The sequence below is a fragment of the Oryzias latipes genome (genome assembly GCF_053564925.1).
Source record: "Oryzias latipes strain Hd-rR chromosome 1 unlocalized genomic scaffold, Olatipes_Hd-rR_3.1 chr1_Y".
NCBI lineage: Eukaryota > Metazoa > Chordata > Actinopteri > Beloniformes > Adrianichthyidae > Oryzias > Oryzias latipes.
This window is the reverse complement of record NW_027616335.1, coordinates 1,136,028-1,162,965: the sequence shown is the minus strand read 5'-3', so window position 1 is coordinate 1,162,965 and position 26,938 is coordinate 1,136,028. Positions and strand designations below refer to the sequence as shown.

The following is a 26,938-nucleotide window of genomic DNA, read 5'->3' as shown; positions in this document are numbered from 1 at the left end:
TATTTTTTAATATGAATCTATCTTTAGCTCAGTAATTTGTGATAAAAAACAAAGGGATAAATGCACTTTGAATTGCAAAAAAAAAAAAAAAAAGAAAAAGACTAGAGAAGCACTATATAAATACACAACTAACACAATCATGATCACACGTGATTCATTCCATTCTCGATCACGCAGTTGTTGCTGACACAAGTCAAGTGACATTTAGAACATTTAAGTAAATTAGAACCTCTAAGTCATTCTCTTTTCTATGAATTTGTCTGAAATTGAATTAGAGTTTCAATAAAAACACAAACTCACACTTTTTATTACTAATTTAACATGAAGTAAGGTAGTTAGCCCGCGTTGGATTGATGTAAATAACTCCCACTGACTGTCTAGTACGACTACATCAAAAAACACATCCCCAGAAAGTTTTCCAACTCTTTCAATAACGCTGATTAGCGCCGACATGTCTGTAATAATCCCGGCTGGCTTGGTTCCTTCACTAATTCGCCGAAAAAGTCCCGTTAACTACGTAAAAGAACTAGCGAAACTCACCGTTTTAGTCTAGGATGACACGGCCGCGTCAAGTTGAACACCGTCTGGATTCTGAGTGGTGAGTCACGCCACGAAACATGATCGTTTGTCACATCAACGCCACTTCAAACTCGACCACTAATCTTACAGCTAGCTCAACAGGAAGCTATTAAACTAGCTTACACTGTGTGTGTGCTAAAGTAACGCGATGAAAACCGTCCCGTTCGTTACTTGTACGTGTTCTCGGTATTAACTGACGTTGGGGGGTAACAGCAGAACCGGCTGTGCCCTGCTCATAAATCCTTCAGCATCTCCTCTGTGTAACTGTGCAGCGTCGCTAATGCACTTAATGCTATTGCTACGTAGCTAGCAACAGGGTGCGCCCCATCAAAGAGTTCGACCAACCTCATAAAACTGGACTTCCGTTCCGTGTGATGAACAAGCACTATATGCTCCTAACGGAAAATAAGTGTTTAAACAGTTAAAAAAATTAAGTCTTTTTTACAAAAAGGGTTTTTTTAAGTGAAGAAAATAAAAATATTTTCCCCTATAGGCAAGTAGTGCAACTGTCATAATCTCACAAATAGTCAAAATATATCATGTGGCATTTTATATATATTTATAATATTTTTATGGAATTCGCCCCATTGTTTTTACTTTGTAAATAAAACACAGATGTAAAATATCGAATTTATTCAATGAAACATCACCAAAACATACTTCTTTCAAATACAGTTCTTTTGTAACTGTATAAGAAAAAGAAAATCCAAAAATTGAAACGCAGAATTAAAAAATATTAGGTGTTTATACTATACTTGTGTGCTAGGATCATTAGGATCTGCAGCGGACATGACATCTCTAATAACTTTGAAATATTCCACCAAAAACATTTCCCAAACATTACATTTAAGCAACAATTTTCCCAACAGTTAAAGCTAAAGATTTCCACACGTTTGTGTCTAATGTAAATGATTTATTAGGGAAATAGGTCAAGTTAAATTTCTTTCTCTGATTTGCTACTTTAACTATTTCAAAAGCAAACATTAAACCTCTACAGATCGTATTTATACTTGAGGTTTCTGAAAGTTACTCTTTCAAGACAATAGACACAAATGTTTACTAAACAAGTCAACAGTTGCACATTTACACAGGTTTTACACAACACTCCTGACATTGGAACCTGTATTAATTACAATGCAAAGTTGTACTACGCATCTTATAATCCGCTGGCATGTGCCTCTATTCTATATCTATTCGACACATCCAGTTTTCTCATTTTGTGATGTTGTTAACATTCATACTTTTCCCGCTTCCACTAAGCACGATGTATGGGGTTTTCTGGGATTTCTGTTTCTCTTGAAGCAAAGCCACAGTCCCAAGAGGTGTGTCGCTGCTGCTCATCTTCTTCAGAAGTGCTTCCTCCTCTAGCTTTTTCATCCTTCTTTCGGTCTTCATCTTCCCAGATCCCTTTCCGTGAAATCGATGGGAAAGTTGTCTGAAAGCCTCTTTTGGCGTGAGTTTCCGGCCGGACTCATCCACGTACTCGATCTTGATTTCAGGCTTGTATCCATCTTTATCCTTGAAATCCTGAGTGAAACCCCGGTATTCTTCTCTGCGACTGTACTTATCATCAAAGCCCATTTTGTCTTCGATGCAATAGTTGTCATTGGGCAGGGAGCCCTTTGTCGCTCTAACACGAGCCACTTTCTGCATTTGAGTGTCCAATAAGCCTTTATTTGTACACAGCTTTAAGGCTGCAGCAAGGCCAGAGTTGACTATGGGTTCTTCATCCAAAATAGTTGCAGAGGCTGCGGTGAATTCTGATGGTTTTTGCTCTTCATCCAAGTTAACTGAGCTCCATCCAATGTTTTCATCAATTTCAGAGTCTGATCCCGCAACATCATCTTTTTCTTCCTCCTGGTCAAAGTCCATAATATCCTCTTGGTCCTCCCGGTTACCTGACAGCCCATAAGTGGGAATATCACCCAGGGTTCTGCAAAACTCTGAGGTGGCATTGAAAACGATGTTTTTCTTCTCTGGATCATTGTCGTCATCACTCTTGATGATGTCCCTAATCTTCTCAACCACCTTCTCCCCTGAGTCCTTGAGAAGCTGCTTCTGCTTCAATTTCCTCTGCTTCTCCAGTTGTTTCTGTAGTTCTTGTTCTGCCTCATCCTCCTCAATTGTGACCGGCTCCGGAGCTAGGAAGTTTTCATCATCGCTCATTTCCATTTCTGCCATCCGGATGTCATCTGACTCTTGGGGGGTTTCAAGTGTACACCTGGTTTCCTCCTGTACTTCCTCCACATCGCCGTCGTTTTTGCGGCCCCTTCCTCGTGTTCTAGAGCCAAAATCAGTGCTGCGAGTGTCGTCAGGCAGCAGGTCAACAGCAGATTTCTCCTTCTTCCGGATCTTTCTCACGCGGCGCTTAGTCTTGTTGAAGCCCACGATTTCCTGAGGTGTGTAATATTCTGATGCAATGGTGAGGACTGGCATTTGCAAGGACTGTGCTTGGTTTCGCAGAGCTTCTCTGACCGACTGCAGCTCCCTTTCTCGCTCCCCATCTGCAAAGCCACCTGTGCTCAATCGGAAACTCTGTTTCTTTTCACCTTCAATCTCTTCATCGTATTTTGAGAGTACAGTATGGCTCTTGAACGTGGCCATGTCTTCCACACTTTCCTCTTCTTGGTAGGGCTTGTAATCAGGCTTCTTCTTCTTCAACTCTACGTTTTTTTCTGCCTTTTCCTTGTCGATCAGCCCCACGTTTACGAGCACATCTTCTTTCTCTTCAAGTACACCTTTGTCTTCTAGGGTCAGGATAACGCTCTGACCTTCACTGAAAGATTCCAGCTTGTGCTGCACTTTAAGACCTTTTAGATCACGAGATGTATATGCTTCTTGTTTACTTTGACCAAACTCCTCCTCTACAAGATTGCTGACACCAAACTCTTGATCCATTTCTTCCAGAAGTTTGGCTCTTTTCTCTGCCAATTCCTTTTCTTTAGCCAGCTTTCGGCTTCTCTCTACCCAAGCAGCTGTGTCATCCAGCCAATCTTCCTCAGCTAGGGTTTTTACTTTACCCAGTTTCTTGTTGAGAAGGCGTTTTTCTTTCAAGGCTGCAAGCTTCTCTCTCATCTCTTTCTGCTGTTGGATCACAATTGGGTTGATGGTTTCAGCGACCATTGGATCTTCTTTTGTCCCAAGTTCTTTCTTGTTCTCATTCAAATCTAGAGGCTTCAGCCCGAGCTTGGCTCTCAGCTTGTTTGTTTCCTCGATGCTTAGAGACGCATCACCACTTGCACTCTGAGGCTGCGTTTCAGTCTTACTTTCCTGGTATCCAAGGTCAACTTTCTCTCTCTTAACCCGCGGCTCGCCGCTGCTTTTTTCGCCCTTACTGCGACTGTCCCGTCTGCTCCTTTCCCTTGATCTGGATCGTTTCCGTTTGTCTTTATCACGATCCGAAGTGTCTCTGTCCCGTTCCTTGTGTCGATGTTTCTTGTGCTCACGGCGACGGTCTTCAGTCTCCTCGCGGCTCTTCTCCTTGTGTTTCTTCGAGGAGCCCATGGTTCTCCCTGGAGTTAACAATAGAGCCAACAAAAAAATACAGGTAAGTAAGTAAAACGTTTACTTGCTTGCGCGGACCGATGGTTAGATACTTTGATGTTAGCTTTTCCTTGCTAGCCTAGTCCGCTAGCTTAGCTTTAAATGCTAAGTGGCTCAAGGACGTCACGCGGAAACTAAACAACCCCAAAATCTAACATTAAAACAGATGAGAAAAAAGGAGAAACAATGTCTTACCAAAAGCTCGTTTTTCCTTTCAACTTATGCCACTCGGTCCGCAATAGGTCCGTGAACGAGTAATTTTTCACTAACGCGCAGTGAACGTTGTGGCTTCCTGAAAATAAACTTCCGTTTATTTGTTATTTTCTAGCCCTGCCGCCACCTAGCGTTTAGGAGTCTAATAGTAGTTTGACCGCTTACATTCAGTGGTGTTTCGTGTGTTTGTGGAACTCCGTGACGTCTTTGTTAATGAAAAGGCTTTTGACCAGATTCACAGATACATTTTTAAACTTATACCAACGTATACTTGGTTCTCTGAGGCTAAATCTGTGTCCTGCTCGGGGCTCTGGATGGTTCCCGACCTACATCTTTTTGAAATCGCAAGCTAGCTATCTTAGCAAGTGCAGTTTCAAGAAAACGACGAAACAAGTGAGCATGAAACTTGCAGTTTTTTCTATTACCACCATCGGCTAGCGTTCTCTGCGTGCAGTCCTCAACTTAATAAGGTAACAAACACAATTTTATTTTACAGTTTAGCTTTACCAAGGTGACACGAAATGTTTGTTTGCTTCAAGTATCCCAGATGTGCTCTCTTCTTGGACGAGCAAGTTTGTGTCAAGCTTAGCCACATATTAGCCAGCCATACCATACTGCCAAGCACGAGAACATTGTTGTTGACTCTAGCATTTCACTTTTATGTGTTCTTCTAGGTGACCCGCAAATGTTCTTTTGAAAAGTGGATGCGGGAGTGATTGGCTCCTATGTGTTAGACAACATATATGTCACGAGCGGGTTTCTTGAACAAGGTATACAATTGAAACGAAGTTTTGCACAGGAATATGAATTTGTTAAAATATTAAAGATGTTAGGTTTTTTTTGTGGGTGGATGTTGCATAGTTTTTTTTGAAACATCATCATCCCCCCTCCCCCTCTGCGTTGTGTCCTCGCGGCGGATGAATCGTTTGTCTGTTTCCCCGGGAAACAGCGCGCGCTCTTGATTTTATTTTTGTATTAAAATCATTTTGAAGCTGCTGTATTTTCTCACTTTTTATTTTGTACACATTTTTCCCCCCATTTTTTTCCCTTATTGACATTCAAAGTCACAAACTATAATTTCCCAAAAGAACATAAGGATCAAAATGCAACAACAAACCCCAAAAAACAAACAAACTAAAAGTAATACAATAAATACAAAAAAGGCATTAATTTACAAAAACAGGTAAATAATTGGACAGTTTTATAGCTTTACAAATTCGGAAGGGATTTTCAAAATAAATTGTAAATAATTGGGGCTCAGTTTTAAAATCGACATTTACTTAAAAAATATTTCCCAAAATGTTTAAATTAATAACTTATACTTGTAAATGTACTTCACGTAAGATTAAAAGAAGTATTTGAAGACTTTGATTTTTCTGGTTTCTGAGTAGTGACCATAATGTTTTGTGAATTCCAGCAAACTAAGTAGTTGACATGGCAACTGGAGGTCCTCCTTTTGATGACGGTGAAGAAGATCTGCACAACTGGACGGTAACCAGTTCCAGCCTGGATGATCGACTCAACAACATGGTACATGCTTGACATAAACATAACTTTGTTCATGCTGAAAAGTGTTGCCTTTCCGCGAGAAGCATAATCCCCTTAGAATTTGGAGTGTCACCACTCTGTCTATCTAACCACTAAAATGGAGAGCTCTCCACAATGTGTGCATAATGATTATCTTCCATTTTGTCAGGATTGGGGTGTCCAGCAAAAGAAAGCCAACCGATCTTCGGATAAAAATAAGAAAAAGTTGTCTGCAGCGGTGGTGGAAAGTCGCCTGACAAACGATATATCCCCAGAGTCCACCCCGGGGGCGGGCCGTCGGCGAGCTCACACTCCACATTCCTTTCCCCACATCAAATACACCACCCAAATGTCTGTACCTGATCAGGCTGAGCTGGAAAAACTGCGTCAAAGGATCAATTTCACAGACATGGACGAGGTAAAAACACAGCTGAACTCAAGGGCATGGAGATCACAGATAAATGGACAAAAGAAGCCTGATGTATGTGTCTAAACGCACATTAATAGGGATGCTCTCTTATGTAGTAAAAAAATCGTCCTTGTGTTAGAGGAAGATGTTATGTTAAAGTCCCACTCCAGTCATCCTTTGATCTATTCTAAAGATTTCCCAGTGGTCTTTTAATCAGGATTGAGCAAAAAATCTTTTCCATTTTCTGGGATATATTTTCTGCAGAATAGCAGTATATCATTAGAAATTTGCCTGTGAGTTGTGGGTAGGACCTTTGGCGTGCGGCAACCTTGCCACCGTCAACTTTCCTGTTGCTGAGAGCTCACCACAGGGAGCTTGTGGCCCTCCCAGTTTATTTCACACACACCTATTTCACACATTTATTTATTTTTTGTCTGCTCCTGATTCACCACGATTTGAATAAAGAAACACTCAGAAATGCCATTTTAAGAGTCATTTTTCTTTTTCTATGTCCTCCATCATCTGAAAAACGCCACAAGAACATGTTAAAAACATCCAATTTTCAATGGAGTGTGTCTTTTTAATTACAGCTGGGCCTCAGACTGAGGTAAAATCCCCAGTTTAAATACACACTAACCTTTAGTGTTAATCTGTTTTCAGATTTTAAAACAATTTCTTAGTTTTTTTCATCTTTGGAAAAGCCAACTTTTTGTGACATCACAAACTTTGACAACAAAAATTGAATCAGTATTTTTACTGGTTTTCTTAAAATACTAGAACTGTGAAATACCTTGATAGACACTTCAAATAGTTCAAAGTACCTGTTGAAGTTGTCCAAATGATGTTTTCTTTTATCTGCTCAGATAAATATCTGAAATCTTCTGCAGCACTAACGGTTCATCTATTGTTTTCTGATCCAGAGGAGTATTGGCAGTGACTCTCAGGGGCGCGTCACAGCTGCCAACAACCAGCGGCAGTTTGCAGGAGAGGCCAAGAAACCCCACAACTTCTTACCCCTGCATGTAAACACTAACAAAAGCAAGGAGCTGCTCCACCCCTCCGCCTCTGCCCCCACCACCCCAGTGATTTCCAAGGAAGTCAAGAAGCAGAGTCCAGGACTCAGGGAGAAGTTAACTCCTCTGGTTCTGTCCAGAGAAGCTACCAGGCTGGGAAGCGGTGACAAAGAGAGAAGACTCCCGTCGCAGAGGGAATATGGAGGAGAGGATGTGAAATTAGACAGCAGCCAGGTATTGTTTTGTGGTTGTTATGGTCATGAAATGCCCATAGAAAGAGGTAGGAAATGTAGCAATAAAGGCGACTGTGGGAAAACTTTGACCACTTGGATCAGGTAATCTTATAGTTGTTGTTTTTTTTTTTTTTTTTGAACACTTAAATTGGTTTGAGCTGCACGGTGGTGTAGTGGTTAACACTCTGGACCTCATAGTTAGAAGGCTCTGGTTCAAATCCCGGTTGGGACTTTTCTGTGTGGAGTTTGCATGTTCTCCCTGTGCATGTTTGGGTTTTCTCTGGCTTAATCCAACAGTCCAAAAAACATGCTTCATAGGTTAATTGGTCTCTAAATGTCCCCTAGGTGTGTGTGAATGTGTGCGAGGCCCTACAACAGACTGGCGACCTGTTCAGGGTGTACCCCGCCTTCGCCCAACAGTTGCTGGGATAGGCTCCAGCAACCCATGATTCTGGAAGGGATTTAGTGGGTTCTGGATTAAACTAGCTTTTTATTTTTGTCTTCATCAAATGTATAGTTATTGAATAATTTACTAAGTTAATAGAAAAGCAGAGATGGATGTCAGGAGCCACTTTAGGCCCTCAAAGTAAACTCCTGTGGGAATTCTTTTGTTTATTTTTTACTTTTACATCTTCCAAAAACAATTGGATGAAATTGCATTCATGCAGGTTTCTAATAGTACTGTACTCATTCCCCCCCACCAGAATCTACTGGAAAGAAATCAAAACTAGGATAAAAGTGAGAGAGGCTGAGTGCAGCTGAAGCTAGGCTGTATTTAGGACAATTTATAAATATTCCACTCCGAATGCCCAGAGAGTTTTTTGCCCAGCTCTTCTTCTGCCCTCGTGTCGCCTTTCCTGAGCGTTCACCACAGACGTTCTCATAGCTTCCCTTAAACCCCATGTTTTTTGTTTTCCCTCTCAAACCCATGCTGAATTATCCCCTCCTTCTACCCTCTCAGGTGGTGAGCAAACTGGTCCAAATTCGGGACTACATCGGTAAGCTCAGCTCCGTGAGGGACGAGATGGTGGAAAAGAACGACGTGCCGGCAAAAGTGGAGCGTCTTTCTAGTTTCATTGAACACCTCCGGGAGAAGGAGAAGTCCTGCCTGCGTTTGTTACAGAAAATGCTGGTTAGTTTCTCTTTTTTAAACATGTAATTTTATTTGCTTGTTTAGTTAGCTCTGATCTAAAGTTTTTTTTTTTGTTTATCTTGATTTTTAGAAGAAGCTTTTGCTGTCAAAACAATGTGTGATATCTGTCATATCTATTTTATTTAGTATTAAATCTTATAAATTGGGACATAGTATAACTACTTTCTGTGCTGTCTTTAGAGTATTTCTTTAGCTTTAGTTTACTTGCTTAAATGATGAACAATCTTGGATTGTTCCTCTGAAAAGTTGATATTTTTTGCACTAAAATTGGTCTGAACCATTTCACATTGCACACTACATTTTTGCTGAAGTGCTTTTTGTTAGAAGATTAAAATGTACATTTTGTGGCCTTTACAAGTTCTACAAGTTATGGATCACACTTTCTGGTTGGTTGTGTTCTTCCATCCTCCTTCAGTCTTGAACACAAAGCAGTCCTAACAAACAACCCTTTCTCCGCCTCAGCAGCAATCCTTTGCAATTCTCCCTATCCTGTTGTAAAGAAAGGTCTATGATGTCATTCTGTGACGCTCTGTGGCTCACTTTGATTCTGTTTGTAGGCACAGGAGGTGGATGACTGTGATATGGGGACCTTGGAATCTGCTGTTGGTTCTGGTTCTCTGGCAGAAAGTGCTTCTGTGAACATTGAGGTTCTGTCTTCAGAGGTTTCCAATGCAGCAGTGAGTGTATTTGTAGTTGGGCATTTTCCTATTTGTCTGCATTTTTAAAACCCTATTGGATTTTTAATATTGGATTTTAGTAGATACTGAACAGCTCTTCTCTACATAAGAAATTATGTAAAAGTACATAAAAAAACCAAGACTGTTTTTACTTTTTTCAGCCCCACCTTTATTAGTCTAGAATCCTGACAGTGCATTCTTGCCTGTGTGGGCTTGATTGATTCAGTCCTTGCACTGATGCATGGCTGTATATTTTAGGACATCAGGCCAGAGGCTGCGAGTGCTGACCAAAGGGAGGAACTGGAGAACCTGCGTAAGCAGCACGAGCTGCTGAAGAAGATGCTGGAGCAGCAGGAGCAGCTCCGAGCGCTGCAGGGCCGACAGGAAGCATTGATGGCTATGCAGCACAGCACAGAGCAGGCGCTTGCCTTGACTGAAGACAACAGTGAGACACACACCCAAGCAACTGCAACAATGTTCCCCACTTTAATATGAAGCTGCAGACAGACCATAAAGAGCTGGAAGCCAACAAATGTTGGCATTGCAACGTTTGCACAGATCCAGTTGACAAAACACTTTCAGTACTGAAAATCCTGTCAAATTTGTACATAATAATGTCTGTACATGTTAATAAATGATTTATGTGTTGTTGCCCTCAGTCGTCACGGAAACCACCGGCAGTATATCAGGCTTAAGCATCACATCCGAACTGAATGAGGAGTTAAACGAGCTGATTCAGCGCTTTCACAACCAGCTTCACGACTCTCAGGTTCAGTATCTATTTTTGGACAAACAAATGTTAGAATCACACAGTCTTGAACTTTTGAAGAGTTTGCTTGCATGCAATGCAGTTTTGCTGCTTCAAGTTAGCATGTAGAACATTGGTTTTCTACAGTATGGTTTGCACAACTGTCTAACAGAACCCAGATCGGTGCTGTTGGTATGAATAGCAGGCGGGACGTTTCATTTTACAGCTGCTCTCATCTCTACAGACAAAAGCCGTGCCGGATAACCGTCGTCAGGCACAGAGTCTTTCGCTCTCCAGAGAGGTTTGTTGGTCCAGGTCTCCCCTAGCCGTGGGGGCCCCTCAGCACAGGCCCCTCCTCCACTCCGCCTCTGGCCCTCATGCCGGGTTGGACTCTGGAGCATCAGCTGCTAGCGCCAAACTGACCAAGCTCCAGGAGCTTCAAGACAAGAAGCAAACCATGGACAAGATTCTGAGAGAGCTACACTCCCTCCGAGACCAAACGTTAAATAACAACTCATGTGAGAGGGATTTCTATGCTCTTTTGAGCCATTCTAAATGAATTTACTTTTGTCCTGACAAAAGGGGATGAACCCCATGTGGTTTCCATCAGGTCGTGGCTCATCAGCACAGCATAGTCCAGGAGCTCAAGGGTCCTCAGAGTGTCCATCAGCTTTATTTTCTAACGGGGCTTTGGCTTCCACCTCATTCCAGCCGTCATTCTCACAGCAGCAGGACGGCTCCAACTCCGCTGACAAGCTCAGGTACAAACTACAGCTCAAATATCAGCGGGAGGGTGGAGCACCTAGGCGGTGTTTTATTGCAGCCTACAGTGGACTTTCTGTTGTTAAGTCTATCTTCTTTTTACCAAGATTCTTCTCTTTTATTTGTTTAGTTATATTTTGTGTGGGGCTTTTTCAAAAGAAAAGAGGAATTCTGGCTTTTTTATGATGTTACTTTTTGAATCATTTCATCCAAATACAGATTTCCTCTTCTTCCACATGTTCATGCAGGAAGTTAAAGGAGGTCCATAAGCGTCTGAATGAGCTGCGGGAATTAGTTCAGTACTACGAGCAGACCTCCGACATGATGGTGGATGCAGTCAATGAAAATGTGAAAGATGCTGATGAGGAGGAAGATGAGACAGAGGAAGGGTCGATTTTTGAGGCTACATTTGACTCAGAACAGGAAAATCAGGAACCTGTAACTAACATAAGGTAATTGTGGATTAAAAAAAAAAACACGACTGCATTACTTTGAAAAACCAATGTATCAGTTATACTAAAGTCCCCCTCCCATCATCTTTTGATGTATTGTTGAAGCGTTTGCAGTGGTCCTTTTTAATTAGGATGATGCCGTTTTTAGCAAAAATCAGAAAACCTGTCGTTTTCTAGGAGAAAGTTTCTACAGAGCGACAGGACATAATCAGAAATTCACCTCTGAGTTGTGGGTGGGACCGTTGGCACACAGCGATCCCGGCCCCCTTCCCATCATCCCTTTGTTTACGCTCTCTTCTGCTAGCTTACAGCCCTTCACACCCCCAACCTCACATTAGCGGTGCAACAAAATGGCGAGCAATATCAGAGCTATCCAGCCGAACAGTTTTGAACCAGATTCCAGCTCAGACGAGGAAAACAAAGACTCGCTTTGTTTCTGCAGCAACTAATTGTTTCTGCAGGTGGATGCATCAGAATTACAACGGCGCAGTGAGCTTGTGGCTTGCCGTAGTAATTTCTACATTACAACAAAAGTTTTTTCAAACTGCATTTTTTTTCATCTGCTCCTTATTTACAATGATTTGAATACTCAGAGAGGCAATTTTAAGCTTCATTTTTTTATATATGTCCTCTTTCATTAAAATTTTTTTTTTAAAAACCCCAAAAGATGATTTTCATTAGATATCTTAAAGATATTTGAGCTAAATAAATTGTCTTTTTTTTTCTTCCTCCTTAATTCAATGAGGTTAGGTTCTTTTTTCTCAATAGTGCTGATTTGTCACTGACGACATGTATTGCCCTTTCTTTGTAGAAACTCTCAGCGCAGCAGGAACTGGACAGACTTGAACAGTCTGGCTAATCGATGTAGCATCAGGGCTGCAACCAACAACCAGGACAGCAGACTCAACACTAACTGTGAGATCAACAACCGAACAGCAGCCAATCTCCACGCCCTGAACATCCCAGCTGCCATAGGTTTGCTCATGAATACGCTAACAGGACTCAGTGTTGTGAATATCATTAGGTGTCTATCAGACACTTATTATAGTTCATTTTTATATTCTCGTGAATGTTGATTTTGATGACATGGTTTGAAGGAACGGGTAGATCCAGTAAATCTGTTCACCTCTCAGTTTTTCAAACATGCTTTTTTTAACCACTTATTTCATGTCTAAAGCCAATTTTCAGAACCTCGGACTTGATTGTCCCCTTTTCTTGTTCAGAATGCCAATACAACAGGGACATCCCTTATAGTGAAGTGAGAGATGACGATGGAGAAGAGGAGTGCGCTTGTAACGATGGAGCAGCGCGGGCGGTGGTTCCAGACAGCGTGTCGGAGTCCAGTCGGAGGAGCAGCCTCGGGAACGATGCCGGATTTCCCCAAAAAGTTCACCGGCAGTCAGCCAAACAGAAACTCCGGCAGCTGCAGGAGCTGGTCGCCATGGTTCAGGTCAAAGATGAAATGTTCTGGTTCTGTAGTCATGTTGAAGATGTTCTCCTTTTTTTTTAAGGGTTTTTCCTTGTGGTAGTCAGGTGGTGCATGATGGGAAATTAGTGAAGTATTTTACCCAGAAAGAATTTCTCAGTCCCCCATGGATCTGGAAAGACTTTGATCTACACAGTTCATTCCATAACCTGTTACTGGACCATGCACCACCTCTCAACCATCAAAAGAAAATTTAAAATGCAACACCCACGAATTTTAGTAAAATGTCTGAAACTGATAGCCTCATAAATTCCGGGATGTATTTTTATATGTAGGTTCATTATGCATTCAGTTGAATGTTCACTGCAGATATTTTCAGGTGTATCCTGGTCAAATTTGTAGTAAATACAGAGAACGCTGAATTAGCAAACAAACGTGACTATAGTAAAGAGAATATTCTGTTTTCTTTTGACTCCTGTGGAGAAACTGGCTCTTATTTATCTACTGACGAGACCGCTTTGTAAATGTAGAGTGACGACACCGATGGAACCACTGCCAATGAGGATGAAGCTATGCACCAACAGCCAAATAATACCCGAGCAACATTCGGATCTGGATCCAAGCAGAGTCCAAGAGACCTCGCTTTCAGCAGCAAGGCCAGGTGTGGTATTTTTCTAAAAAAAAAAAAAAAAAAGCAGCAGCGCAGTCAGTGCAGCTAAGAAAGTGTTGGTTTTGTGGCATCGTTGTGTATTTTTCTTTTCATCACGGCTGTTTTTGCTTTCCTCACAGGGAGAAACTGTACGAAGAGAAGCTGCGTCAGCAGAAGGAGGAACTGAAGCAGCTGCACGAAGAACGCCAGAGACTCATAGAAATCCAGAACAAGATCCAGGATCTGCAGTGGGCTTGTCCTGACCTTCAGGTATTTCCTGCATTCATTCAGACCTGCTTGTCTTTGCTGTTTTAGGGCTTTACAAAAAAAAAAAATCAATATGTTTACAGTTGGAGAGAAAAGATTGTGTGAGGAGATCTTTTTCCACACTGTCAATTGAAAACAGCATAAAGAACACAGAACTAGCAATCTGTATAACAGATCTTGCTGCATGCCTCACAGAATAAACTTGCCCCACACGCCCAACTGTTTTCTGCCAGAAATCTAGTTTTCTAAAAAAAACAAAAGAGATAATGCAGCTATTGATGTGGTTTTGGTGTCATTCCCTGCATTATTTTTACTGTTTTTTTTCTCCTTCTTTACATTACTTACAGTACAGTACTCTGATTACATGATTTCCTATTAAAGTTGATGGAAAACTGCATAACACCACACATAGGGACTGCACATTTATAGGGCTGCACATTTGTCTTTTCTCCCTGTGGAAAGAACTATAGGATGACTTTTTGGTGCAACTTTATAATTCTTTTTTAAGTTAGTAAAGGAGGACAGAGGATATAAAGCTATACATTTTCACACAAATCCTTAAACCAGGGGTGGGCAAACTACGGCCCCCGGGGCAGGTCCGGCCCGCCTCCATGTTTGGTCCAGCCCACTGAATAATAACAGATACCCATGCTTTTTATTTATTTTTTTTAATCTGGCCACACAATCGAGACCCGCATAGAACGTGACATTTTATTCCACCGTTCTGCAGTCTGTGCCCCGACCTGAATCCCTGTCAACAGAACAGAAGACAGTCTTTCTTTTCTATGTCGCAGTTCATCTTTCCCCGTTAAGCTCATTCTGTTAGAGCGATTAGACAGCTTTTTTTTTCTTTAACAGCGCGCCCTGTTCTGTGTCCTGATTGGCTGGAGAGCTTACCAATCAATCTCCTCCATGCCGTGTCTCCTGTACAGAAACACTGAGCTCTTCAGATCTACAGAAATATTTGATCGTGATCAGATCTCTGTTTTCATTCTAAGATCCTGGATCTAATTTCCAGGAAGGTTTAAACTTCGAGAAAGGGGTGAAAATGTTTCTCTGTCTGAGAAAGGTGAGGAGTTTTACTGCCTTAAACGTCTGTAATCAGACTCTGTGGATTTCATCGATCACTGGCTATTTATAGAACGTAACTCCTGCGTTAAACGAGGGAACTCTGTACTGGTGAAAAGGTAATGCAGACATCTGCGTAGTTGCAGCAGAAGACATAGACATTTGCTTTTTTTATTATTACTGGATGAGAAACAGATGTGCAGGACACAGCAGCTGCTCAGTTTTAGTGCAAACTGTGAGACGTGTGAGGAGCTGCAGCGCTCAAAGCCTCAGTGGGACGAAGACTGGAGACGATCCACTATTTATTGTTTTTTTAATGTATTAGTATTTTTTTCCCTGGGCTCTTGTCTTTAAAAGCTGCATAGAGACTTATTTGGTCTTTTTTTTGTTTCATAAACAGTGTTTTTTATTTTATTAAAAGGATCATGCATGAATGAAACTTTATTCATGCATGATTCACGCAATTTACTTTACAACTCCTTGAAGGTACCAAAGGGCTTCACAATAAAAGAAAGACAAAAGAAGTTTAAAGTTTTAAAGAAAACGACTTATTGTGGCCCTCACAAGAAAAAGTTTGGGGCCCCTTGCTCTAGCATCCATGTGCTGTTGGAAGATTTGTTGTTTTTCATTATTCCGAATAATTCAAACACCACATGAACGCACCATTTCTCCAGGTTTTACAGGAGGTACATCAAGCCGTTGGTACAATTGGCTCTAAATTGAGAACAAAAGTTTTAACCTAAAAACTCTAAAATGTTCTGTTTTTAAAATACAATTTTCCATCCAAATGTTTTCATCCAGATTCCATGTTATTTCCCTCTCACTCCTCTCATCTGCTCCTGGTCCGGCCCTTCTATCCAATTTTAAAACCCTATGTTGCCCGGGAGGTAAAAAGTTTGCCCACCCCTGCCTTAAAACCTCTAAATACTGGGTTTCAAAATTTGAAGTCCAGCGTGTGACACTTCAATTAATGCTACATATTTCTAGTAGATGACCTTCTAGTCATCTACTGGAAGTAAAGCTATGTACACACCGAACGCAATTTAAGGCATCCAGTTTCAATATCTGATTTTTGGCAAAGAATTTGTGTCGAATCAACCAATCAGAAACTCAGCTTCAGCCTGTGACGTGTTGATGACATGATCAGTGGATGGAGCTCGAAACCAACATGGAGAAAAATCTGATCCATCTCCTCCTGAACTTTCTGATATTTGTATTTTTTTTTCCTCGGAGACAATAATAAAAAGGTTCTCTGACTTTTATTCTTAGTTTATTTTTTCTCTTTTTGAAAGAGGCTGTCATTCAGATGCAGGTCCTGCAGCAGGGGTGAAGCTGGGAGAGACTGAATGACCTCATGAACCCAGACCTGGAGCCGGGATTACTGAGGCTTTAGTAGAGCTCTTCAAAATAAACCAAACCTGATCTCTTAATGTGGTCCCTATCTGTGATGCATTGATGAATGAGAAATCAATGCTTCCATTGAAAACTGTTAACAGATGCTCCTTCCACACACTGCAGGAACATCTGTTTTATGAACACACTTTGGACAACTCTTTGAAACAGAAAAGCGGCTGATGCAAATTTGATGCACAAAAGAATTTCTCACTGAGAAAATACTGATAGGTGGGGAGTAGTTTTGATGTAAAGTTTCTAACTTTAAACTCTGTTGTTGCTGCAGTCCTCTGTGTCCAGCACAGCCAGTCAGCAGGGTTTGCTGAGGAAAGCTCCAGTGATGGTCTCCACTCCCGCCGCCGTCAAAGTGACTTCTTCTGGACAGAAAACCAACTTGGCGGTTCTCAAACCGGCTGCTCCAGAGGCGCCTGCTGCGTCAGCCACGGACGATGGGGTGAGGGTTTCCGTCTCTGAAATCAGTTTGAGCGCAGCACGCTCATCTGTTAACCAGCGCCGCCTATTCTTGCGCCCTCAGCAGCTTTGGTCGGAAATGCGGCGGCGGCAGATCATGCGCGAGGACCTGCGGCAGCGCAGAAAGCACCTGGAGTCACTAATGGCAGAACATCAGAGGCGAAACGGTTTCGCGGACTCGTCCTGCCCCATTGAAGACCATGAAGAAAACGCTACACCCTCACTGTCTGTCAGCAGGGATGAAAGGTGATTAAGGAGGCCGTCTGATCAAAGCCTGTTTCAAATTCTCCTGGCTGTGACAGAAGTGGTAAACTTGAGTGTCTAGGTTTTTACTTATGGATGAGAGAGAACTTTACTGGAGGGGTAAATGACAAGAAGCTACGTCTAAATTTGTCTTCAGAACTATGGCCACTTGGGGTTCCAGTCCCTGCCACCTTGATAATAATGAAGAGGATGATGATGATGGCCACGACGCTGGGGAAACAGACGAGTATCACTCAGAGTTGGGAGCGGAGGAGGAGGACGAGGAGGAAGAAGTAGAAGAATGCACAGGGAGCAGCTCTGATGACGACCTTCCCTTGTTCTCGCCGAACAGGAACCAGGGCTCCTACACCAACAAGGAAAACCAGGGAAGGTCAGAGCAAGCGGGCGATCCTAGGCACGCCTCCACCATTTTCCAATCTCAGCAATTACTCAAATCTTTCTGCTTGTTTTTGTGTGCGTTCAGCAATCTAAAGCCTCCAGCTGCCTTTTCTGGCGAGAGCGACGTGCAGCTTCATAACAAAACAAAGACAAAGCCTCAGACCCGAAGCTTCAACCAGTCCTCAAGTCAGCATGGAGGCGTCCGCCGACAGGAGAACCTGCGCTGGGCCTCTGAGCTCTCGGTTGCAGAGGGAACGAGTCAGTGGCAGGAACAAGTCAACCACTTACAGAGACAGCTGGACTTCAGCTCCGGCATGTGTCAGACGCTCCTGCAGGACCAGCAGGTGAACGCTCCGACACTTTCTGGAAGATGTTTCCTCAGCTGTTGATGATGAAACTCAAGAAAATGTTTCTGAAGTCTCCTTATGTTAGAAAGTCCCACTCCGATCATCTTTCGATCTGTTGTAAAAGCGTTCCCTTCGGTCTTTTCATTATGATTGTCGTTTCTGCAGAGCAGCAGGAGTTCATTAGAAATGTACCAGTTGTGGGTGGGACTGTTGGCATGTAGCAGCTCCATCCTCCCTTCCCCTCTCTGTTACTGAGAGCTCTCTGTTTCAAGTGGATGATGTGAATTACGTGACCTTGTTTTGGCCTAAAAATATAACTCGTCAAACAAACAAAAAGGAAGGACCGCAAAATAACAATCGCACACTGTCATGTTTTTTTTTTAGATCTTCGAAAAAGCCAATCGTTTTCTAAAATATTATTTTACAGAGCCAGAAGAGTTAACTGTTGTTATACTACGGTTTAATGCATAATGTTAATAAACCACATGAACTGTGGCGGTAAGCAGAAATGAATCTGGGATTAGCTTCAGTATCAAATCTTTAAATCTTTCCCAGCTTTCCTTTTGTAGTAGAAGTGAAAAAATGCAGCTGCGTCACTTTTTAGTGAGCCTCGTCTTGAATGCTCAGCTGTGCTGTGTTGCTGCCGAGGGGGGCGGTGTGTTGTTGGTGGTCATATCAAGAGCTGTAAAGTTTGTTGACCACATGTGTTTTTGAGTTCTTACAGGAGACATTTGTGTGAAAAAGATTAACCCATAGCTGTCAAAGTGGCTTTAAAGATTGTGACATCTTTTTTTCTTATTTCAGAAGCAGACGGGATAGAATGGATGCATCAGTGTTGCTGTGTTGCTCATAGACATGGTTACTTTGATCCGTTTGGTAAAATAAACTGATTTGTTTGTCTGTGCAGACGCTGTCGTTTATGCTGCAGAGTCTGCTGACCGGTCAGTACAGCGTGCTGCCCAACAACCGCTCTTCTCCACAAGTCCAGCTGGTCATGCATCAGCTGAACCAGTGCTACACCCAGCTGGCCTGGCAGCAAAACAACATCCAAAGGTGAAATCCAAAGCACACAGGAGTATCTTCACACTCGCATGGGGAGGGTTAAATGTCTGAACTCTTTTCTTTCAGACTAAAGCAGGTGCTGAATGATCTTCTGGGGCAGCAGCTGCCGCCTTCCTCCTCAGCAGCAGCGTGGCAGACGCAGAAACGGGGATCAGCTCAAGAGTCCAGCTGTGGTCCCTCAGCCTCTCCTGGCGTTTCCCTGCCCTTCTCCTCCACACTGCATCCTTCAGCCAACAACATGCCAGCCCCTCCAATGTCCCCATTCCCTTCCAGTATGAGCATCTTCCTAAGAATTTCTGACAATCCTTTGTTTTCGTGGGCTTTGATGAAAAGAGAAGTCATTGGATGTTCCTTTTCTTTGTCTCTTAAGCTTTTACCTTATTCCCTCCATTCCCCTCTACCTTGGGTGGCTTCCTCCAAGAACCTTTTGGTCCGACCACTCCCGAACATCAGAAGCAGCGCCCGGACCCCAACACCTCCTTTAAAACCGAGTACATGAGCTTCCCTCCTCCACTGCAGCGCTCCCCCCTCAACACCGCCAAAAAAACCAGGTCAGTTTTCCCCAGAGCACCTGTATGCTATCTGATGACCGCTGGCATTTACTGTCTCTTACTGTTCTGCTCTGAACTATAAGACCAGCAGATCGAGTCAACACCTCCTACACGAACAACATCCGGCAGCTCAAGTCATCTAAAACGGCTGTCGCTGCTAAAACTGAGCTGCAGGAGACTCCTCCTTCCTCTCCTTTTTTTGCCAAATGCCACTCCAGAACACAAGAGTTTGACAAGGAGAGCTTCAGCAGCGTACCAGACGTTGATGATCCCAACACAATAACAAAGGCTTTCAAGGCCGGCCGCAAAGCTTCTGCACAAGCCAATTTGGCTTCTCGAAGTAGGACTCCCAAGAACAGACGTCGGAGGAGCAAAGTTCACAACAAAAACGGTGAGGGGGAAAAAACTGAAGTCAGTGAATCCTTGTAGCTTTGTCTTATCAAGTGTGTCAAGGATTAGTGAGATTCAAATGTAAAAAAAAGTAAATTCCCCCCAAATTCCTCTGCAGGTCATGACAGTGACAGTGCAAGCAGCACTACTGACTTTGGCCAGCAGAGGGCAGCATCGTCTCATCACCGGGACCAGAATCAGATGCTTCTGGACAAACTGACGCAAGAAAAGCTGGACAGCAAGACGAAGCTCGGCAGAAAACGAAATGACATCTCCTCCGGTATCATTTCAACTTCCTGCAGGGGAAATGGGCACATACATGCCATAATTTCACTTCATCCATGTTGCATATTTTCATGCTTTCATTATTTTCTGTCTCGTTCTTTCTATCAGTTAATATTTCTTTCCACATTACGTTTTGTCCGATTTTTGAGTTAATTTGCTTTTAATTTATCTTACTCACAGCTTACACTTGGAGAACCCCCTTCCTCTCTAACAGAATTGCATGCACAGAAGCACCAGGTAAAGTCACCGTGCAGCATCATTTGACTTTTCTTTCATCTAACACATCATGCATGGTCGTCATTCAGCTCAGCCTAAACCCAGGCTTTCAAACCCGAGAGGGAATGTTTGGCTTTGTTCTCATTTGAATTTTTTTTTTTTTTTTAATTTCAACTCAAAAAGACAAACCTGGTTCTCAATGTTTCAGATGCAAGCAGTGACTTCTCGCTGTTTGAAGCTCTTCGGGAGACCATCTACTCCGAAGTGGCCACGCTGATTTCCCAGAATGAGTCTCGGCCTCATTTTCTGATTGAGCTCTTCCATGAGCTGCAGCTCCTCAACACAGACTATCTCCGTCAGAGGGCGCTCTACTCTCTCCAGGTAAATGGCGTCTGTTTGCTCCGTATGTACTCATTCAACTCAACTGCAGTTCAAAGACACTTTATTGGGACTCAAATTACAAATTTTTTTGAAACCATTTGTAGACGACTAGATCCATGTGCGTCTTTGGTTTCCCCGCCCAAGCTGGCATCTGGCTCAAAACTTCTTATCTGGATAGCTTGAATATTGCTCGCTATTTGTGTCGCACTGGAAATGTTAGTTTGGAGTTATAAGGGGCTGTAAGATCATGAGAGAGACTGTAATCAAAGGTCTGATGGTTAATGAGCAGACTTACTCGGCGCCAGTGGTCCCGCCCACAACTTGGGTGTGAATTTCTAATGAACTCCTGGCGCTCTGCAGAAACTATGTCCTAGAAAACTACTTTTTTTTTCTTTTGGGCTAAAAACAGTATAATTTAATTAAAAGACCACTGGGAATGCTTCAAAAAGAGACCAGTGTGACTTAAATTGTTTTGTATAGAGTCCTAACTCAGCTCCATATTTTAAACCGGATAAGAGGAAAGTAAGCTTAAAGGAAAAGGATTTGATTCTGGGTTTTTCTTAGGACATAGTGACCAAGCACCTGGAAGTAAGGAGCGCCGCTGAAGACCAGCCTCCCCGCCTGGGTCCTGTGGCGTGGCCCGCCTGCTCTCAGTCCGAGCTCACGCCCAGTCAGAGTCTGTCCACCAGTGATGACGTAAGATAGCTTCATAGCTTTGGGTCGTGGCTTTTTCCTTCCAATCTTGTTTCGACCCACAGTCCTTTAAATTCTGCTTTAAGTGTTTCTCATTATTTTTACAAAGACTGATGCCCCCCCCCCCCCCCCCCCCTTCTTTTCTTTTTTCTTTTTAAACCAGACTTGTCTACTTTAATTTCTCATCATCTCGTCTGTTCATTCTTTCATTTATCTTTGATTTTCTGATTTCAATCTCCACTTCCTCTATTGCTTGTCCTTATTTATATTTAACCTGACAGCAAAGCGTTCAGAAGCCTTTCTGTTTGAAAAGATAAATAAAAAGGCTGCTCTCGTCTCCCCTGAAGTCTATTTTACCCAATTTAAACGTGTCCTCTTTGTTCCAGCGTCCCCAGAGTTGTACTAATGAGAAGTCCTGGCCTTGTGTGTCTAAATGTTGCCTTTGTCTGAGAATGATTGATAAAATGACACATTTGCTCCACAATTCCTTTTCATTTTTTTTTTTAGCCCTTTGATATTGTCAGCAGGAGTTTAGCGGTTTAAAAGTGAAAGTCCTGGCTGTGAAATTTGTTCTCCACATTTGACTCTTCCTGTAGAACAGTGCGCCCCGGTACCGGTCAGTGGGACAGCTGTTACCGGGCCGCAAAGAGAAAAAAACCTTTTATTTTGTAATCGGATTCTGAAGTTTTATTTTGGAAAACCACTGGATTGTCCACCACATCTGACTCAATCTTGACACGTGTGGAGTCGCTCCATCATGTGGTGAAAAAGCCTCCACAATATTCTCAAAGCAGCCGTGCTAAATGAAACCCCCCAAGTTAGCAAAGTCAACAAACATATTCGGAAAGTTTGTTGACTCAGAAGGAAAAAGAAGAACCTTCAACTTCAAAATAAAAGACAGCTGCTTTTAACAGACAAAAACCAAGAGTCTTTTCTCCAAATCTGGATTTATGTGACAGTTGTTCCCAGACAGCATAATAATTATGCATAATATTTAGCAACCAGCTGTCGAATGTTACGAGGATGCTGCTAATAAAGTTGTTTAAAGGATGGATTCCCGTGTTTTGAGTTGGGAAAAAAAAGTATCTGTGACAGTTTTTTCTTTTTGTATTTATCGTTGCCCCATAAAAGTCGGACGAGGCTGAAGTTGGTGCCTGTTTTATTTTTAGTTTCCACTTTGACAGCTATGGGTTAAGGGAAAATCTATATCACATTTTAATGGTCTCCTACGCATAATCTAGAGTCCAGATAAAGTTTACCGAGAATGAAGAGAAACATTCCCCTCTAAAGTTAAGGGAAGCTAGAAGACAAACAAATCTCCACTTCAGCTTGGTACAGACCGGTCCGTGAGAATATTCTGACATTAAACCGGTCCGAGGCCTGAATAAGGCACTTGGTGGATCTAACGGAAGATTTGAACCAACAACCTCCAAGGACAGACACTTTACTACTAAGCTTTAGCAAGTAAATCTGGGTTTATTTAACTTATTTTTTTATTTTAAGTGTACCCCATCAGAGCTCAACTAAGACGTACGTTTGTCTAAAAACGACATCTTTTTTGCTTCACAGGAAGTGGTGGAGAAGAACTTAAGACACGCACGGGACACAAAGAAGAGGAAGGAGGACGCAGACTCTGTGGACGACAGCAACATGTCCACCTCCTCCAACTTGGAAGCTTTTGCAAATGATGACTTAGGTATTTTTTTGTTGTTGCTCTTCGTCATTTCGTGTGTGACTTCACTGCTGACAGGGCCGTCTGTTACGCCACGTCTGTGTTTCTGGGCTTTGATAAGCAGAAGTTTTGTATTTGCAAGAACGTTTGACCACATTAACTCTTTGATATGTAAGCTGACATTGCTCTGGTTGTGGATGCTGGTGCATTTCAATCTAACTCCTTGTTTTTTTGTGACCTCATTGATTCCTTGTGTCTCCTTTCGCTCTCCCCGATGTGGCTCAAACAGGAAACACAGTGATTCATTTAGACAAAGCTCTGGCAAGGATCAGAGAGTATGAGCGCATGAAGCTCAAAGCCGAATTTAACCCCTGCAATGCCAGCGCTGCAGGCACCTCTAATGCCAAGCATCCTCCTTCCACCGCCGCCGAGTCCACGGAAGGTATCCATCCGCATGACGCCCCCTTGTGTTCAGCATATGCAAAGGCCTGCAGCAGCTCGGCTGAGGTCTTCCATTTGTGTGTTAGACATTCTTGACTGCATTCTTGACGCAAGACGTTTTGTGTGTGTGCAGGAGCTGCAGCCGGCAGCGTGCACTGCCCGCAGATCGACACCCAGCAGCTGGACCGACAGATCAAAGCCATCATGACAGAAGTCATTCCCTTTCTGAAGGTAGAAGAAATGTTCTGGCGCTGTGGAAACCCACGAAAACTGAAGACCCTGTTTAGTACGGAACGGGAGACTTCAAATGTCCAAATCTTGTCTTTTAATCAGGAGAACATGGACGAGGTGTGCTCCCTTCAGCTCCTGACCTCTGTGCGGCGCATGGTTCTTAAACTCACTCAGCAAAATGATGAAAGCAAGGAGTTTGTCCACTTTTTCCACAGACAGCTGGGAGGAATACTACAGGTTAGGCGAATGTCGTCCTCCTAAACGAAACAAACGACTCTTTTTTTTTTTTTTTTTTTAATCTATTGTTTGCCTGCAGGACTCTCTCAGCAAATTTGTGGGATGCACACTAAAGGACTGCGGGGAGGACCTCCTGGTGGAGATTTCCGAGATCCTCTTTAATGAACTAGCCTTTTTCAAGCTCATGCAGGATTTGGAAAACAGCAATAGCTCCAAGAAGGCCACAAAACAGAAGAGAAGGGTTGAAGGTCCCAGTAAACCCAAACGGACTCCTGAGGTCCGTCGTTTTCCTCTTTCTGATCTCTGTTGCAAACGTGTTCAAAGAACCGAAATTTGACTTCTGCTTTAATTTCTTTGTCCATGTAGGAAAATGCAGTCGGCAGCACTGAGAAATCCCTTTGTTCTGCAAAAACCGATGAAGACAAGGTAAGTTTAAATAAAATATTAATAACCTATACTGTGACATATATTTATATACGAAACTCATTGAACTTTTTTAAGGATCAAGATGAGACGTTAATGGAAAGAAGCTGTGGAGCGCCGGAGCTTTACCTGCAGACGAAGAGCAACCGGAGCAATGATGCTTCAGAGAATGAGGATGAAGAGCAAGGACTGGAAGTACTTTTGTCATTCAGTAAGTCCGAAAAAGTTTGAGCAAAAAGGAGTCTAAATAAATAAAGTCAATATAACACAGCTGTACCTTTTAATAAAAGACTTGGGTCAAGATTTATTTCCTGAAAATGCCTCAGCAGTGACGTCCACGCCCCCCCATCACCCCAATTCCATTTTACTTGAATTTCCGATGCGTCTTATTCTGAAAAGTCGCATCACCTTTTGTTTCCTGCCAGGTCTCTCCAAAGCAGAGATTCAGGCTCTGACCAGCTATGGCAGTGGAGAAGATGAGAACGAAGAAGAGGAGACGGAAGAGTTTGAGGCTGGACCTGTAGAAGTCCAAACGTCCTTGCAGGTTTCGGCTGACGGGCAGGTGGAGCAGGTCGGTTGGTGCTGCGGACAGTTGTGTCAGGATGGTGAATAATTCATTTTTTTTCGTGTTGTCTGAACCAAATAATGATGTCATGCTGCAGGGGGCCGGCAGCGGTGAAATCCAGCTAGAAAACCCAAAGGAGGAAAGTTTGGAGAATGACGGTGGTGAGGTTTACTCTAACAAATCCATCATTTCAATGTTTTCTTTTCAGCTTTTAATGATACCTTTTCTTTTAGAGGCCAACGGATTGGCGGGAGCTGTGAGCTCCCCATTGGAGGAAAATATTGGCGAGGAAAGCCAGATTCCTGCTGAGGAGGAGAAAGCTGCTGCAGCACAGAGAGACTCTGCTCCCTCCCCACCTCAGAATGTCCCCCGGGAGTCAACAAGCACCAGTAGCCCCGACACAGACTCCCCCGTCCTTATCAGTGTAGATGTAAGCATGACCACGCTTGTTTTGTGTGCTCATCACATCCGTGACCGATGACTCAGGTCCTGCATTTTTTTTCCTGCATTCGTTTGTTCTCGTTTTACTGATACAGGAAGCAGGATCTGGCAACACGAGCCACAAGTCTGATGAGGAGGACTTTGTCAAGGTGGATGATCTGCCGCTGCAGCTGACGGTCATGACCGAGGTGCGCAGGAAACGTTCTCCACTATGTTAGACGACGGAGTACTAGGGCCACCAGAAACGAAAGAATATAAAATTATGAGAACTAAGTCGCAATTTTACAAGAATAAAGATGTACAATTATTGGGAAAAATTTAAGATTTTACAAGACTAAAGGCATAAATTTAGTATATAAAAAAATTGTACTTTAACAAGGAAAAAGTTTATTTTTATTTATTTTTTTGTGAATGTTTTATTCATTCATTTTCTTCTGTTTGTGCCTTTCGGTGTCACGGGGTGAATGTTTTATTGTCCTGAAAAAAAAAGGTCAATGAAGTTCAGAGATTTTTCTCTGAACACAAATGAAACTGATAATAATCAATTGTCTTTGTTAAAACATTTGAAAAGGGAAGTGTTGCATTTTATTTTCAAAAATGCATGACTTTTCTGGTAAAATTGTACTTTTTTGGAAGTATAAATTTATAACTAGTCTCGTAAAATGTTGACTTTTTCCCCATTATTGTAAAAAAAAACTTCTCTTATAAAAATGACCTATTTTCCATTATTTGTACGACTTTATTCTTATAAAACTTTTGACTTTTTTCCCATAATTGTATACATTTCTTTTGATAAAATTGCCTTTTTTTCTCGTTATTGTATGAATTTATTGTAATGCATTTCTTTTCTGTGTGACGGTGGTCACAGGACGTAGTTGTAATGTTTTGGGTTAAACGTGTGAAAGGATCCGTGTGTTTTGTCAGGAGGAGCTTCAGAAGCGAATCGTGGAGGAGCAGCAGAATAACAACCTCTCCATGGAGATCCTCAGTGACCACACTGAACTGCTGACTGAGCTGGTGGGAAACGCACAGACACTAAAACAACCAGGTTTGTCTCTGAGCCTTCTTTTGGATTTCCATTAATGTTTTTTGTAGAAGAAATGACAGATTCTTTTTTTTTTTTTTTTTTCCAGAGAGCATGGATGTCCAGAATGCAGAATGAAAAATGTCTGACTGCTGTATTAAGTACCACAAGCTGAGCTTGTTGTTTCCTTTTATTTGTTAGTTTAAAGAAGTTACACACTTGTAGTCTCAACATAGCTGTTACAGTTGCACATGCAGAACTTATATTTAGTGCTTTATGTTCCTCTAACTCCTGAATGTTAAACATATATGATCTGGTTGATTGCGTTGCGTTCGTGTTTCTTGCCTGTTCAGATCTGCCTTAGACTTCTTGCCTCTGGGATCAGTTTGACATGATTATTTTTGTTTCCTCGTTTGCCTTATTGTTCTTCACATGGATGACACTACAACCAAGGTTCAGCTGGTGTCCTTCGTTTCTACGTCTTTCCTTTTAGCTTTGAAACATATCCAGGTAGATGTAAATGTCCCGCTAACTTTAGGTTAGCCCCCCTTCATCTTCACTGTAGGTGACATGATTTCAATCAATAAAATATTTGAACTTTTAACAAGGATTCTCATGGAGTTTTGTAGTGTGTCATGACGATGCTGTGTGGATTGCTATTATATTGATATAACAATAAAATGCTATTTAGCAGAACTGAAGCTTCATTATGAGATTAAGAGCACAGAAAGTTAGAAAATCTGTCAGGATGACTT

At 42.3% G+C, this 26,938-nt stretch overlaps 3 protein-coding genes across 31 annotated transcripts in view; 1 reads left to right on the top strand and 2 right to left on the bottom strand.

Moving 5' to 3' along the window:
- Window positions 1–940, bottom strand: part of LOC144990258 (oxysterol-binding protein 1-like) — an 11,574-nt gene extending 10,634 nt beyond the window's left edge. For both annotated transcript variants that reach the window (XM_078943325.1, XM_078943326.1), the window contains exon 1: window positions 541–940. The gene's annotated coding sequence lies outside the window, so the exon portion shown is untranslated. The remainder of the gene's footprint in view (window positions 1–540) is intronic.
- LOC144981246 (pericentriolar material 1 protein-like) lies at window positions 472–26,790 on the top strand. Of its 28 annotated transcripts, none has more exons than XM_078943302.1 (41): window positions 3,987–4,126; window positions 5,010–5,105; window positions 5,753–5,865; window positions 6,032–6,280; window positions 7,192–7,518; window positions 8,479–8,649; window positions 9,228–9,347; window positions 9,606–9,792; window positions 10,007–10,116; window positions 10,340–10,613; window positions 10,706–10,856; window positions 11,106–11,309; window positions 12,121–12,284; window positions 12,533–12,759; window positions 13,266–13,396; window positions 13,525–13,654; window positions 16,398–16,565; window positions 16,650–16,828; window positions 16,983–17,216; window positions 17,310–17,568; window positions 18,479–18,624; window positions 18,700–18,905; window positions 19,004–19,184; window positions 19,268–19,575; window positions 19,693–19,854; window positions 20,040–20,096; window positions 20,284–20,456; window positions 21,021–21,152; window positions 22,719–22,845; window positions 23,111–23,263; window positions 23,396–23,493; window positions 23,596–23,730; window positions 23,810–24,007; window positions 24,097–24,156; window positions 24,232–24,364; window positions 24,579–24,724; window positions 24,816–24,879; window positions 24,952–25,148; window positions 25,255–25,347; window positions 26,084–26,207; window positions 26,293–26,790. In XM_078943302.1, the coding sequence occupies exons 3-41, from the start codon at window positions 5,770–5,772 to the stop codon at window positions 26,319–26,321; spliced, it is 6,303 nt and encodes a 2,100-aa protein (XP_078799428.1). In that variant the 5' UTR covers window positions 3,987–4,126; window positions 5,010–5,105; window positions 5,753–5,769; the 3' UTR covers window positions 26,322–26,790. The 28 variants fall into 28 exon arrangements, with proteins under 28 accessions (XP_078799430.1, XP_078799424.1, XP_078799435.1 ...); XM_078943296.1 differs by having other exon boundaries at window positions 16,647–16,828; XM_078943301.1 differs by lacking the exon at window positions 3,987–4,126 and adding an exon at window positions 4,432–4,805.
- LOC101161463 (spliceosome associated factor 1, recruiter of U4/U6.U5 tri-snRNP) lies at window positions 1,198–4,083 on the bottom strand. Its single transcript, XM_004065951.5, has one exon. The coding sequence runs from the start codon at window positions 4,081–4,083 to the stop codon at window positions 1,792–1,794; it is 2,292 nt and encodes a 763-aa protein (XP_004065999.3). The 3' UTR covers window positions 1,198–1,791.
- Window positions 26,791–26,938: the final 148 nt, after the last annotated feature.

Coding starts and splice junctions, on each gene's coding strand:
- LOC101161463 (XM_004065951.5), bottom strand. CDS start 4,083: ATGGGCTCCTCGAAGAAACACAAGGAGAAGAGCCGCGAGGAGACTGAA.
- LOC144981246 (XM_078943298.1), top strand. CDS start 5,770: ATGGCAACTGGAGGTCCTCCTTTTGATGACGGTGAAGAAGATCTGCAC. Junction 12,760..13,265: donor AGCTGGTCGCCATGGTTCAG/GTCAAAGATGAA, acceptor TTGTAAATGTAG/AGTGACGACACCGATGGAAC. Junction 24,157..24,231: donor CAAAAACCGATGAAGACAAG/GTAAGTTTAAAT, acceptor AACTTTTTTAAG/GATCAAGATGAGACGTTAAT.